We start from the raw sequence: 15,165 nt of genomic DNA on the forward strand, positions 1-15,165 counted from the left end.
CCTGCCTCCCTTTTTAGAGCCTCACGGTTCCTTGTTTGCAAGCCCCATGTAATAAAAAGTACTAGACATGCTTAAAAATGGGATTGCATATATATATGAAACCATACAATTGGTATCATGGTCACTGCAAAATCCCACAGAACTCATTTATGTACAATATATATATATATATATATATATATATATATATATAGGGTACATAAATGAGTTCTGTGGGATTTTGCAGTGACCATGATACCAATTGTATAGTTCAGTCATATTGTCTTTTGTAAATGATGACTTCTTATAACTGTTCCCTGCCACTCCCTGTGAGATGTGGATCACAGTGGATTTTTAAAATCTTGTTTATATACATTTCCATATAAAATGTGAGTGAATTTGCACTGTAAATGTGACGTTTCCCATGCTTTTCCTATGTTTATATCTATGCAGCTATTAAACTTGATATTTCTTTATTTTGTTCAAAAGGTATGATTATATTTTCTTTTGACTTTGATTGCTAAACAGGTTCATAATAAATGTATGATATGATCACAAGTGGTAACTCGATGTACATGTTCAGTTTATTATTTAAGAATGCATTTGGATGCACAGTGTCGACGCAAGGGACTTTTTCAGCCTGAAAAAAGAAACAAGGACCAGGGGTCACAAATGGAGTTTAGAAAAAGGGGCATTCAGAACAGAAAATAGGAGACACTTTTTTACACAGAGAATTGTGAGGGTCTGGAATCAACTCCCCAGTAATGTTGTTGAAGCTGACACCCTGGGATCCTTCAAGAAGCTGCTTGATGAGATTTTGGGATCAATAAGCTACTAACAACCAAACGAGCAAGATGGGCCGAATGGCCTCCTCTCGTTTGTAAACTTTCTTATGTTCTTATGTTCTTATTCTTCTCTGCTTTTCTCTAGCATTCACCAATACAAACAGATCACGAAATCCAGTTCCTCATTTTAACGACTCCCGCCCCCTCTAAGGTATTCCAGTTCCATTTTGTGCTCCAGTTCCACGTTTCACCGCCTCCCCTATATTGCCTAGTGCAGGATGGGCTAATGGGAAAAGAAACATTATGGCTGCCAGTTTGTCTCTGACTCAGGTAAAACTCTTTTAATACATAAATACCATGTTTAATATGTATCCATAAACAGTTTGAGACAAGCGGATACATGTGTTTACAAACAAGACGAGTAGGGCGCTGTTTTAAAGTCGTGTGCTCCGGAACTTGTTTCTGGAATTACAGAAAGTTTGTGGGGGAAAAAAAAAAAACTTTCTGGTTTTAATCTCTGTGGGAACAGTATAAGGGCGTAGTTTGAGTGCCTCCGTTTTGTGCCACATTTTAGAGTGAAAAACTATTATGTTTTTTTAAAAGTTTAAAGTTTTAACAGGTTTGTTTTGTGTGAGTGCTTGTTTTTTTCTTGGTAGTTATAAGGAGTTAATAAAAGCGACCCCCACCCCATCTCCAGTCCAGTTGCTTCATTTTTAGCTCAGTTTCGAGGGAGGTGCAGTTTGTCAGTATATAAGATATATAATAATAATCAAATATATCTATAGAAAAGTTTATCTATTATATATATATATGTTATATAAAATATACTAGATATATATATATATATATAAATATATATATATCTTTGAGCGAGGAACGTCCAGCGAGGAACAGTTTGCAATGACTGATTAGTGTAAAGAAAATATAACTTGCATGGTTAGTACGTGTGGTGTAATAACATAATAAACAGATCTTTCCCGAACATTTCGAAAATGCAGTTAGTGTATATCATGTCTAGCATAATAAAACATGTATAGAATGTTTTTAGAATGTCACAGAATACATTTGCATTGGTACAGCAGCTAAAGTCACTTGTTCTGGAAAAAAAAAAAAAAAAAAACACATGACATGATATCAGATTAGAGTGTGTTTTTTTTTTGTTTTTGTTTTTTTTAAATTTCATTTAATTTTATTTGTAGACCAGTCAAGTAAGCCATAGCAGTGTGCACGTTTCATGAGAGTGTCGGAAGGGTAATTTTGACGGCAGAGCATAACTCAATTGCAAAGTTTAAATAAATTGGTAACATTTGGCAGTGTGGATCCTACAGTAAGAGTCAACCCTGTGTAATGCATGTTTGGTGTGTGTGCGGTCACACTTGAGTAGGAGTTCTTCCTTTGGGTGGAGTTTAAACAAAATAGATATGAGAGGTGAAGAAAAAAAAAAAAACAATCCTACAGTTGCTCCAAATCTAGAGGAAAATGGGCTCCACTCTCGGGAAGTTGGATTGGATGGGAAGGTGACACAGCATCCCTCTGACCCTAGGATCTCTGCTTTGTTTGTGCAGCAGGAAAAGGAAAGTCCAGTGGGTGTATGAAGCTTCCTGATGGGGCAGTTCATTGACAGCAGCACGCTATTTTGCACTTCCCTCTTGTTCCAAAGCATTGCAGTGGGATTTAAGTTTCCCTGTTCTGTTAAAGTTTTAAGCACAGGGGCTGATCTATGCTGCACCCTTTGTAAGACTCCCAAAAACCATGGAAATAAATAACCCTTTCCTGCAAACAATTTCCAGGACTCCCTTGTAAATGAGGTCTTGATTTCAATGGCTAAATTTTTTTTCTTATTAAAAACAGTTTTTTCTGAGTTGCACTCCTACTTCTCTAAAATTACATTTAGTGCTGAGCTGTTTCCTGTTTGCATCTGTTCTGAGCAGGGTCCCTCGTATTGCATCTGTTCTGAGCAGGGTCCCTCGTATTGCATCTGTTCTGAGCAGGGTCCCTCGTATTGCATCTGTTCTGAGCAGGGTCCCTCGTATTGCATCTGTTCTGAGCATGGTCCCTCGTATTGCATCTGTTCTGAGCATGGTCCCTCGTATTGCATCTGTTCTGAGCAGGGTCCCTCGTATTGCATCTGTTCTGAGCAGGGTCCCTCGTATTGCATCTGTTCTGAGCAGGGTCCCTCGTATTGCATCTGTTCTGAGCATGGTCCCTCGTATTGCATCTGTTCTGAGCAGGGTCCCTCGTATTGCATCTGATGCATGATCCCTCGTATTGCATCTGTTATGAACATGATCCCTCGTATTGCATCTGTTCTGAGCAGGGTCCCTCGTATTGCATCTGTTCTGAGCAGGGTCCCTCGTATCGCATCTGTTCTGAGCAGGGTCCCTCGTATCGCATCTGTTCTGAGCACGATCCCTTGTATCGCATCTGTTCTGAGCACGGTCCCTCGTATTGCATCTGTTCTGAGTATGATCCCTCGTATTGCATCTGTTCTGAGTATGATCCCTCGTATTGCATCTGTTCTGAGCATGATCCCTCGTATTGCATCTGTTCTGAGCATGATCCCTCGTATTGCATCTGTTCTGAGCAGGGTCCCTCGTATCGCATCTGTTCTGAGCATGGTCCCTCGTATCGGTCCCTCGTATTGCATCTGTTCTGAGCATGATCCCTCGTATTGCATCTGTTCTGAGCATGGTCCCTCGTATCGCATCTGTTCTGAGCATGGTCCCTCGTATCGCATCTGTTATGAGCGTGATCCCTCGTATCGCATCTGTTATGAGCGTGGTCCCTCGTATCGCATCGTGGTCCCTCGTATCGCATCTGTTATGAGCGTGGTCCCTCGTATCGCATCTGTTCCCTCGTATCGCATCTGTTATGAGCGTGGTCCCTCGTATCGCATCTGTTATGAGCGTATCCCTCGTATCGCATCTGTTATGAGCGTGATCCCTCGTATCGCATCTGTTATGAGCGTGGTCCCTCGTATCGCATCTGTGATCCCTCGTATCGCATCTGTTCTGAGCATGATCCCTCGTATCGCATCTGTGTGATCCCTCGTATCGCATCTGTTATGAGCGTGATCCCTCGTATCGCATCTGTTATGAGCGTGATCCCTCGTATCGCATCTGTTATGAGCGTGATCCCTCGTATCGCATCTGTTATGAGCGTGGTCCCTCGTATCGCATCTGTTATATCCCTCGTATCGCATCTGTTATGAGCGTGATCCCTCGTATCGCATCTGTTCGCATCTGTTGAGCGTGATCCCTCGTATCGCATCTGTTATGAGCGTGATCCCTCGTATCGCATCTGTTATGAGCGTGATCCCTCGTATCGCATCTGTTATGAGCGTGATCCCTCGTATCGCATCTGTTATGAGCGTGATCCCTCGTATCGCATCTGTTATGAGCGTGATCCCTCGTATCGCATCTGTTATGAGCATGATCCCTCGTATTGCATCTGTTCTGAGCAGGGTCCCTCGTATTGCATCTCTTCTGAGCAGGGTCCCTCGTATTGCATCTCTTCTGAGCACGGTCCTTCGTATTGTACCCATGATGTGTTTTCTCCTAGGGTTGTGGAATGTGAACTCCTCTTCAACATGATTGGCTTTTTCATGAGTTGCAAAAGAGGGGATGCAGGGTTTGTGAGCCGATCTGTACAGCCCTTGGCCTGTTAACTGTTTCCCTGCCATGTGGCTTTAGCCTTGGGGATGGTGTAGTTGCAGTCGGTACGCAGCTGTTTTCGATGTTTCTGCCAGTCAAGTTTCATTACTGGTGTTGTCTAGTAAAAATTGTTCACTGCCGCATTTATTTAAACCCTAACCAGATCACATTCACATATCAGTTTTCTTTTGCATTAACAAACTGCGCCGTTCCCTTACTTGCAGTACATTATGCTTTTTTTGTCCAAAAACGTATGTAGTTTCCGTTTTCAGAAACCTTGCTACACTTTGTAACTGGTATAAGGGTCCCTCCTGAAGCATGAACCCCTGCGGGGATTGTCCGTGTTATCTATGGGATCCCAATACCTGTTGCACAGCGAGGGAAGCTACAGTGTAGTGCATAGTATCCTTGTACAGGGTTCACCAAATTGAACGTCTGGAAAATTCAGCAAAAAAATGGTAAGAAAGTTGCTATTAATAAGAAAACGTTTCTTTCTGCACTGTACAGTAAAACGACCATCTGAGAGTGAAGGCACCTTTTCCAGTCCTGATTTGCTCCAGTTCATGGCAGTGTAAAGCCACATTTTAATAACAAGGCCTCCCCAGTATTTTGTATTAAGACCACCATCTGCAGTCTCTAACACACAAAGCCACTGTTAAAATGCCTCTAATAAAACCAGCATGCTGGAAACTTCCAGACTTCCTGTGAACTCCAAGGCAACATGTATTTCATTAAGATTAAAAAAAAAAAACTATTAGAAAAACAGTAATTGAGATGAGTTTGCTTAGAAGAAAACTAAAATAATTCCCGTCTCACTGATTGGTTGAGAAATGTTTAGTCCTTCAGTAGTAAGGTCACATTTTGTTGGTCCCTTGACCTGTCATTTTTCGATTGTTGATTTTGCCTGCCCTTTTGAATGTTGGCTTTTTTGTCTTCGGAATTAGTTTGGTGCTTCTCTGTGAATGTCACAGTGCCTTTAAAAACATCCTTTCCTGCTACAAAACCAGATGAAAATACTTAAGCCATGGAATTAAGGTCTACAGCTGTTAACTGTCACTTCAGTTTACTGTTTGTAAACTTGAATTCCTATTCTGATTTTTATTTATTTACTTATTTGCAGCTTTCAAGTGGAAATCCTGTCTATGAGAAATACTATCGGCAGGTAAGTGTTTTTTTTTTCTTCCGAATTTCATTGTTACAAAGTAGTTCTGTTGCTTGCAATATTATATATGTTCAGAGATACAAGGATATCCTTTCAGTAGTACTGCAGCTCGGTACTTTAAATTAAATAATCATTACCATGTTTGTTTGGGTGTAAACGTAGCTGGTAATGCTACCTGTTAAATGTTATGCCAGTATTATACTTCCTCTGTATACCTGTATTTACCTTTTAGGTGTACCCTCTAAGCTTGTATTTCTTACATAGGCTGCACAGGATCTCTCACCCAATCGGAGCGCACAGTTCGCCTTGTGTTTGCCATGACACATCGCTAAGAAACCATATTCGTGACATCACCCTGTGCCTCTCAGTTTTGACCTTACTGTATTCTCCATATCCGCATGGTTGATTTCACCTGATTAATAATAATAATAATAATAATAATAATAATAATAATAATAAAATCACCAGAGGCACCTCTCCAAATTCGATTCAACCCCAAAGTCCATTAAAAATTATGACATCACAATCAGCCGAGTATTTCAGCCACTTAAAACAGTCTCTTCATCAACCTTTTCCCTCTTTGCAATGAAATTGACAATAGAATAAATAAAGGTTAGTTTTCATTAGAAAGCAAACATAGGTGGATGTTTAACTTACTGCTTTATTATTAATACATATGTCATTTTAAAGTAAAATAAAATATGTACAAAATAGAATGAAAAAAGAATGTAGCCTGAAAGCAGTGGCCAAATTGCTATGCTTGAATAATGGATTATCGGTTATATGGACAATCATAGTGCTTAAACAGACCTAAACATTCAGCCTCGGTGTGTTCCCTTCTACTCATGCTGATATTCCACAGACTGTCGCCGTCCTAGAACTCTGTTCTAAACTAGAGCTGTTTGGCCAGTGCTTTCAGGCTACATTATTTTTTCAATCTATTTTGGACATATTTTACTTTGAAATGTCCACTTGGTTGGTTTCTAACTTCTAAGTACAAATTCGTTATGTTGCCTGAAAGTGACATTTCTCTAGGGTTAAGGTGAAAAGGCCTGATCTGTAGGGGGAAGATATTCTTGTTTGGTAGGTGAGACAATAACCCCCTCTTCCTCCTCCTCCTCCTCCTCCTCCTCACCTCTCTGCAGGTGGACCTGTCCAACACTGGCCGAGTCGGGGCGTCTGATGCAGCCTTGTTCCTCAAGAAGTCTGGCCTGGCAGACCTGGTCCTGGGGAAGGTGGGGTGTTGGCCAGCTTGATGCTCATCGAAGCCAGCTTTCTGATCAGGAACCTGCCGTTGTTGGCTGGCCAGTTTGTTTGTTTCACTGGCGCATTTTTATCCTCGGGCCATATCAATGACACTCGCAGCACACCATGGCGTGTAGTGTTTAGATGTAGGACCGCAAGATTCCTCCCTTCAGTGAAGCCTTCTGGACACACCTTTTGTCTTGTTCTGAACCTGCAGTAGTTTAATAATATATTATATAAGTGAAACACAGTCAGAGTGTCTTGGTCATTCACTTGCATTGAAACAAAGATAATTTGCTTGTGTTACTGGCTGCTAAAAACAGGTAACCACTTGTGAGTCAAACACAACCTAACACTTACAGATCAGTTTACTGAAGTGTGAGAGCTCTCAAGAGTTATTTTTAGTTAGCAGTTTTGTAGTTAACAAGCATTTAGCTCTCATTTGGAGGAATTGTTAAAAAAAAAAAAAAAAAAAAAAAAATTATAAATGTGTGTCTTAGCTGAGACAGTAGTGTATTTTTTGCACATTTCATGGTAAAATATATATTTAATTTAATGAATATTTTTTCCAGATATGGGATTTGGCAGACGCAGAACGGAAGGGGTTTTTGAACAAACGGGTAACTTATTGTATTTATCGTTTTGACATCCATCTGATAAACTACAACACACTGCTGTTGTGTGTTGTTTTATCTAATATATGTCCAACAATAATTTTCAAATGTGATGTGAAGTTTTGATTTGTAAAAAGTAGCCTCTCACGTAGAACAGGAAACTGTTGAAGATGTATTGCTCGTTATAAAATTGTACACTTTGTGAAAATATTTAGCCATGCAGAGGAGTGTGACTGCCAAGCCTCTGTGTTTTGGAGTACTCTCCAGCATTCACGGCAGGTGGAATTCTTGATAGTTCGGAATGATGATGATGGTAACATGCAGTGTGAGATTCAGGAAATTGAGTGGATTGGAATGTATTTTGTATGCTTCCTGTCCCTGTAGGAGTTTTTCATTGCTTTGCGGCTGGTGGCCTGTGCTCAGAATGGACTCGACGTGTCCCTCAGCAGCCTCCACCTGGCCGTTGTGCCACCCAAATTTGTGAGTCTTTCCATCGTAGCTTTGAAATGAGTGCATTCCTAGTTTAGTCAGTCGTACTTGTGCATATCACACTTCACATGTTTCTATAAGACTGTGACGAAATTCAGTATTAACATTGTTGAGCTTAAGCTATTGAGAGCGTTTGATTCGGTTGTATAGGGGGGGGTCTGTGTTGAGAGTGTTTGATTCATTTACTTCTCCATTGTTTTTAAACTCTTTCTTGCCATTTCTTACTGTATACTGTTCTGTACATGCTGTTGAGAGAAGCGTCGTACCACCACGTTTTCAAGAATATATAGCCGTGGTGTGGGATGTGTTTTCCTGTAATATTATTTAGATTCGGTTTGCTGCCGGATTGGAGGCTCAAATGTTTTTCTGTCTGCCCTCCCAGCATGCTGGTAGAATGGTATCTCAAGTAGCAGTGTAGTGCATTGGATCAAACCACTCTATCTTTCTCTTGCAGCATGACACCAGCAGCCCGCAGCTCGTTGCTGGAGCAGTGCCTATCGATGTTCCCTGGGCTGTCAAGGTGAGCTTGGGGTGGGAGGAGTAAGATCTTTAGAATAAAGAAAGAGGTTCGGGGGGTGGGTCCACGTGACTCCCATGCCTCATCCCTCATCCTGCAAAAGCACTCCCCGTCGCTAGTTCGAATCCTGGGCATGCTGAGTTGCTGATCTTGACCCGCAGGGAATGCTCCATGGTCAGGCACCTCACAAGTTCAGGTGGAGACTCCCCAGGCTGGCCCTTGTCTCTGTAGATTAGTAACATCCATCGCTTGTGTTAGAAGGGAGAAAATGCAATTGGCTTTACAGTGCGAATGGAGGCCGTCGCTTGTCTTCAGTCCTTCCGATGTTTCAAATTGGCTAGAAGAAACTAAATGGGCTGTATTTACTATATATTTTAGGCAGATGCTGCTGAGTAGTTGCTATAGGCAGGTTTGACTGGAGATCGTGTTGTCTGGCCAGAAGTTTGCCTGTTGCCTAGCTCTGAAACCAGTGAGAAAGAGCCATGGAAATCTTGCTGTATTCTCAACAGTACAGCACTGTGTTTCACTGTGCTTCACTGAGCTCTCGCATCATCAGTGCTGACTTAGACACTTAGGCATGTTGTTGTCTGTATCAAGTGTCTGCAGAGGCACAACTTGGGTACAGTTCATCATGTAAGGAGATATATATATCATACAGACAGCCAACAAAGCTCGGTCTCTCTTGTTCCTGCCTCTGCCTCTCCCTGTATTTCAAGCCCAATTTCTCTTTCAGCCGGAGGAGAAAGTGAAGTTTGATGCCATATTCGAGAGCCTGTCCCCAGTGAATGGCATGCTGTCTGGGGATAAAGTGAAACCAGTGCTGCTGAATTCCAAACTGCCCGTGGATGTTTTAGGACGGGTAAGGAGAGAGGAGAACTCTGCCTTTTTAAATATATATATATATATATATATATATATATATATATATATATATATATATATATATATATATATATATATATATATAAACATTTTTCTTGAGGTTTTCCTTTTAACTGATATTGATTTTTGTTCTGGTGTTTATTAAGGCCAGTGCAATGACTTGAATCTGATTCTGATAACCCCTTTGTGTCGCGTGATACTAATGGCCTCCTGTTACTGATTACTACACACTGTAGCAGTCTGCTCTGCTTCACAAAGACAGCATTGATTCTCTTCCCCTTGATGAAGATGTCTCTTCAGTGTCAGTGTCACCACCAGTGTACTGCATGGCTTCTGTGTTAGACACCACCAGGAGAATGGTGTTTCAGTAATGCTGTGCTGTTTCTTTTGTCCAGAAGGTGGTGCTGTTTTGCAAGTGTGTTTTTTTATTCACTGTTTTTTTTTCTTTCTGAAAGTTAGAAATATTTAATAAATATTTCAAGCCACATATTGAGAATACGTTTAGATATTGCCTAGGGGTTTCACAGAAGAAACTTGGTAAGGAAAGCGCTGCTGAACTATTAACTGCTGTACATAGTAATAATGTATGCATTGTGGACTATAAAGTTTATTGATTCCATCGTTAAGAAAGTCTAAATGTGTGTAGGGGTGTTAAACTGCTTTTAATTTGAAATGTAGGATTAAACCTGTTTAAATTTTAACATACTAGAACTATCTGTGAAAAATCAAAAACGTCAATGTGGACTCGCGACAGTGTGTAGCTACAGTAATGGCTTTAAATTCTCATAGGCAGTCAGTTTGTTAAGGTTGTTTCATGTGCACTCGATTTAGGGGCAAAACTCTGGTCCTTTTCGTTTCAGGTTTGGGAACTGAGCGACATCGACAGAGATGGAATGCTGGACAGAGATGAATTCGCAGTGGTAAGAAGTTTGGGAAGTTTGAACGAAATGAGGCACCCGAGTGCAGTGTTTCCTCAGCTGAACTGAATGTGTGCTTTGTCATTGAAAGGCCATGTACCTGGTGTACCGTGCCCTGGAGAAGGAGCCTGTGCCAATGTCCCTGCCTGCCTCGCTGGTGCCACCTTCCAAAAGGAAGAAATCTGCCCTGCCCAGCGTGGTGCCCCTGCTGCCCTCACCTCCCTCTGCCAAGGAGCTCCGCCAGTCCCTGCCAGCAGGGGGCATGCTCCCCTCCAAATCCCCACCGGTGCCGATAGCAGTGAAGGTACACATGCATACTAATATTTATTTAAACACTTTGTTAAACTTTAACCAGTGCTGACTAGACCAGCTGTGTTTTACTTGCAGTTATTTGTTCATCAACACTGGCCCAATTCACATAGTTCTTGCATTCCAAGTCAGAATGACTCGCATGTTTTGTGAATGTTTTTATGTGGAATTAAAAAAACACTTGAAAATATGTGCCATAGATTAATTGATAACAGGCAGAGCATTTCGTGTGCGTGACCCTGTCTTGTATTTCTTCGTGGTTTCTGCGAGCCTGGTTTTGCTTAGTATTGCTGAGCTCTGCCTCTCTTCTCCACAGTGGGTAGTGTCCCCAGCTGACAGAGCCAAGTATGACGAGGTGTTCCTGAAAACAGACAAGGACCAGGATGGGCTGGTGTCCGGGCCCGAGGTGCGAGACATCTTCCTGAAGACCGGCCTGCCCTCCAGCACCCTCGCTGACATCTGGTGAGGAGCGAAGGACTGGGGGGAGAGTAACCTCTACACAGGCGAAAGTGACCGCTAGTGAAGAACTATTTGTTTGTTTATTATTTTATTATTATATGCCCCAGCTACAGAAACTGTCTAACCCCACCCCTACACACTTTTGAAACTAAAGTTTTGCCACTGCCTGGACATACCTGTGCCAGACACTTAGACAAGTATTGATTATTTTTATGTCTATTTTTTTGTACCACACATTTTTTATTAATTGTCTTTGTAAAGAGAATAAGAACCATGGCAAAAAAAATGTAATAAATAATACAGGACCCTGTAGTGCGTGTGTGAAAGCGCAATAACCCTTCACCCACCTCGCTGTGCTGTCCAGGGAGCTCTGTGACACAAAGGACTGTGGGAAGCTCTCCAAGGAGCAGTTTGCTTTGGCTCTGCACCTGATCAACCAGAAGCTGACAAAAGGGGTTGATCCACCCCAGGCCCTGACTGGAGACATGATCCCGCCCTCAGACAGACTGACACACCAGGTAACCACAGCAACGGGGACATTCACTCACTGTACTAACCTGCTTTAAACTGCAGTGTTGCTGTTATTACAGCATTGCAGGGCTTCTCAAACACTTCGTAGAGCTGAATAACTTCAAACTCCCAATTCCCAGGTAACTGAAAGTCAATAAGCATTCCTGTGTAGTGGTAGAAAATTTGCTTGGATAACGGTACAGTTCTAATTAGGCCTGGGTTTACTTAGCACATGGGCAAGCAAAAATCGCAAAACAATTGTTTAACCTGCATTTTATAAACTAGTAAGTACATTTTATGTTTCTGATTAAACTAAAGACAACTGTAGAAAAGTGTTTTAAAGAGTGCTGTGGAAAAGCCATGCCGAAGCGATTTGGTGTCTTGTCCCCGTGGAAACTCTGCTTCCAATGTGACACTAGTTCTGCTGACCTGTACTGTCCTGTTACGTCACTACTTGATGATGCAATGTTCAGTGGCAGTTTAGTGTAGGTTTCAGTTCCTTGCACAGCTGTCAGCACTGGGTCTTTTTATGGTCAAATTCATAACTATCTAAAACAGCTCCAGACATGAAACCAGTTCCTGTGTTAAAAAGCAGTTTCACTTCAAGAATTGTAAAAATAAAATGTAAAAAAAAAAGCAGGAAAAAGGTGCTGAGCATCAAGTAGACCAGTCTTGCAGTTGGAGGGAAGAGGCAAAAGTGGTTTGTTTGGAACATTCTTCACGGTACGGTGCAGCCTGCTTCTCTACAGCTCAGTCAGCAGCTCTGAATCAAGCGTTTAATAAATAATGCAGAGGAGGTCACCCGCTCACACCAGCCGGCGAATCCCAGGACCAGCATTTCTTTATCAACAGCACAAACTTTCATTTCCTTTGGGGAACGGTTACTGAGTTTGTTAATCAGGTTATAGGGCTGTGGAGAGCTGCAGGCAAATTACAGACAGGTTACCAACATACCTGTGGTACAGTCATTCAGTTACTATCACCTTTCATGTACATTACAAATTGCTGGTCTTGTATTGCTGTTAAAGTTAAGACCCTGCATTTAACAGCACAGTCCAATCTGTTGTATTTGTATAGCCCTCTGTAATAACCACCCCCATATCATATTTAATTCAGCAACACTGTGTACCTGCTGCAGATCTGTGCATGTATTGTCTGTGTGTTTTATGTACAGTATTTATACAGTGATTTAGTAAGTGAATCCCCATTCATGTACAATGGACTGTCACTTGCCCAAACAGGCTGAGAAAGGACCTTGATCTGTTCAGTGTACTGATCGTAATCTGTGACCCTCTAAAAGGCCTTGTCTAGTCTTTTGCTGTTTTTATTTTATACTTCTGTTTACGCCAAAAATATGTGTAGCACCGGGGAGGGGCACTTGTTCTTCTCGATCAGGGTTGGATCAGTCAGGCAGAATACCAGAAGGAAATAAACCTAACAGACTAGCAGGGTCCTGTCTGCCCTGGGGGTCACTGCTGAGGGCAGGATGTCCAACCTTTTCCCCTTTGCGTCTCTGCAGGGCAATGTTCCCAGCAGCTTGGTGGCAGACTTCTCCGCGATCAAGGAACTGGACTCCCTGAGCAATGAGATTGTGGATCTGCAGAGGTGAGTGGGCCTGCTGTCTGATACACTGGGGGGGGGGGGGGGGGGGGGGTTGCCAATGGGCAAGTCTGTCACTGCAGTTCTACTGAAGGGTGAAACAGCTACAGAAATATCTGCCAAAATTCCCACCTTATAAACCCTTGTCCTTTTGAGCAGTCAGTTCTCAGATCCTGCAAGAGAACTGGATTCAGGAGGTGCATACTGGATTGTGATGTGTTGGTGGTTTATTAAAACAAACTGTCAAATCTGAATTGACAAGAGACGATACAGAAATGTTCCTTTTTGATTTGATATGAAGCTTTTAGTCCTGGGATATCTGCCAGAGATAAAGTAAAGGGAGGAAACTGGTAAGAATTAATCTATTGTTTTCATTTGATGTGATCTTAAAATTGGGCCTTTTAGTTAAAAGGCACTTTATTCCAAAAAGAATTCAAAGCTTTTACAGCAGTGTCTGGCTGAAAGGTGAGAAACGCTCTTTGTAAAAAAAAATAATAATTAAAAAAAACGCTGTGATTTGTAAATGCCTCAGCAAAGAGTCTCTGGTACTGTCTCTCCGTTCGCAGGAGTTTATAAATAGGGATTGGTTACTCAGGTCATGAATAATTGATGTTCCTGGGGGCATGTCTGAGCTGTGACATGCAGGAGGGGGTGGTACCTGGTGGGCGTGGCTCAGCTGTGACATGTAGGAGGGGGTGGTGCCTGGTGGGTGTGTCTGTCTCTCAAGGGCTCAGATCTGCAGGCAGGCAGGTGGCCAGGTGAAAACAAGGCTGCTGTTTCCACAGCGACGCGGTCCCCGCTGGCAGACTGTTGGTGTGCTTGTTGGGAATCTTTCTCTGAAGGCAGGTTCAAGGGGGGTGAGGCTCCGTGATGCTTCAAGATGTTGCTAGACAGCAGAGCAGGTGTATGCAGGGCTTTTAATTAGTGAGCTTTTCTTTTTTGTTTTTTTAAGTATCGTCTGTAAATCACCTCACAGATTCTGCTTAATGTGTAACCCTGCCCCCCCCCCCCCCCCCCCCCCCCCCTTCTCATCAGACACTAACGCCTGTTCTGTTCAGTCCCTCACTGACTTTTATTTGGTTCAGTTCCTTTCCAGAGGAGAGAGAGAGTGAGAGAGACAGTTTCCCTCCGCATGGGACAGAAGAGCACCTGCCTTCCTTTGTCCTCTGCCTGCCTGTTCAATACTGTTCTCCTGCTCTGTGCCTTAGCAGGAGCAGCCTTCTGCATTACCCTTGTGACCAACTCCTGCTGAAGACCAACCTGTCATTCAGAGCACTGTGCCCCACTGCCACTCACCTTTTATGAGCCCTATTAAAACATACACACACACTCAGAGACTCAGGGGAGATAACCTCAGGCAGGGCTACGCTGCTTCGCTGAATGGGAAGCGTGGAGCAGTCTCTTGAGGTTGTGTTTTCACGTGATGAACTGTGCTGCCTCAGGGCTGGAAAGAGGAAGGGAGTTTTTTTTCATATTGTTACATGAGCGATAACAGCCTTTCTCTTAGCATTGCCCTCTCTCACTCCCCTGCTTTTTTTTTTTTTTTTTTTTTTTTTTTGAAGCTGAGTTGACGCTGGAATATTGAGAGTGCAGTGTTGGAGGCGCTTGGTTTTCCCTGGCTGTGAGTGCGTGTGTGTGTGTTGTGGGGGGTGGGGGGGTGGGTTCTGTCTGAGTGTGGAGCAGCGAGCACAGGGGGCTATGCAGAGTTAGGATGGGGGACTGCATGCTGCAAAGATGATGCGTGTGGTACTGGACTGCTTAAAATTGCCACGGCAACGCACTGCCTCCGGTGAAAGGTAAGCACCCTGCACTTTGTATAACAGCGGAGCATTTAGCTGAGCTTGCTTGTGTCTTCCAGTCCTTGCAGTTCGGCTTCATTGAATATTTTCTCATGCAGTTTTAATGCAAAGCTGGAAGATGGTTAAAATGAGCCACCGGCTCTGTAGAACGGGGGAGGAAGAGGGCACTCTTTAACAACTGGAAAATATACAAAGGTGTAGGAGACAAACATGACAAATGAATAAAGGGGCTTTATCTGCTCTTTT

General features: G+C 42.6%; 1 protein-coding gene across 3 annotated transcripts in view; it reads left to right on the top strand.

Moving 5' to 3' along the window:
- The first annotated feature begins 1,027 nt into the window (after positions 1-1,027).
- Positions 1,028-15,165, top strand: part of LOC121326628 (epidermal growth factor receptor substrate 15-like) — a 33,260-nt gene continuing 19,122 nt past the window's right edge. For all 3 annotated transcript variants that reach the window (XM_041269964.1, XM_041269965.1, XM_041269966.1), the window contains exons 1-12: positions 1,028-1,094; positions 5,538-5,579; positions 6,725-6,814; positions 7,397-7,444; positions 7,823-7,918; positions 8,382-8,447; positions 9,178-9,303; positions 10,187-10,246; positions 10,335-10,547; positions 10,869-11,014; positions 11,376-11,529; positions 13,041-13,126. In XM_041269964.1, coding sequence (XP_041125898.1) covers positions 1,068-1,094; positions 5,538-5,579; positions 6,725-6,814; positions 7,397-7,444; positions 7,823-7,918; positions 8,382-8,447; positions 9,178-9,303; positions 10,187-10,246; positions 10,335-10,547; positions 10,869-11,014; positions 11,376-11,529; positions 13,041-13,126 — 1,154 coding nt within the window. In that variant the 5' untranslated portion in view covers positions 1,028-1,067. The remainder of the gene's footprint in view (positions 1,095-5,537; positions 5,580-6,724; positions 6,815-7,396; positions 7,445-7,822; positions 7,919-8,381; positions 8,448-9,177; positions 9,304-10,186; positions 10,247-10,334; positions 10,548-10,868; positions 11,015-11,375; positions 11,530-13,040; positions 13,127-15,165) is intronic.

This window comes from Polyodon spathula, chromosome 14 (genome assembly GCF_017654505.1).
Source record: "Polyodon spathula isolate WHYD16114869_AA chromosome 14, ASM1765450v1, whole genome shotgun sequence".
Classification (NCBI taxonomy): domain Eukaryota; kingdom Metazoa; phylum Chordata; class Actinopteri; order Acipenseriformes; family Polyodontidae; genus Polyodon; species Polyodon spathula.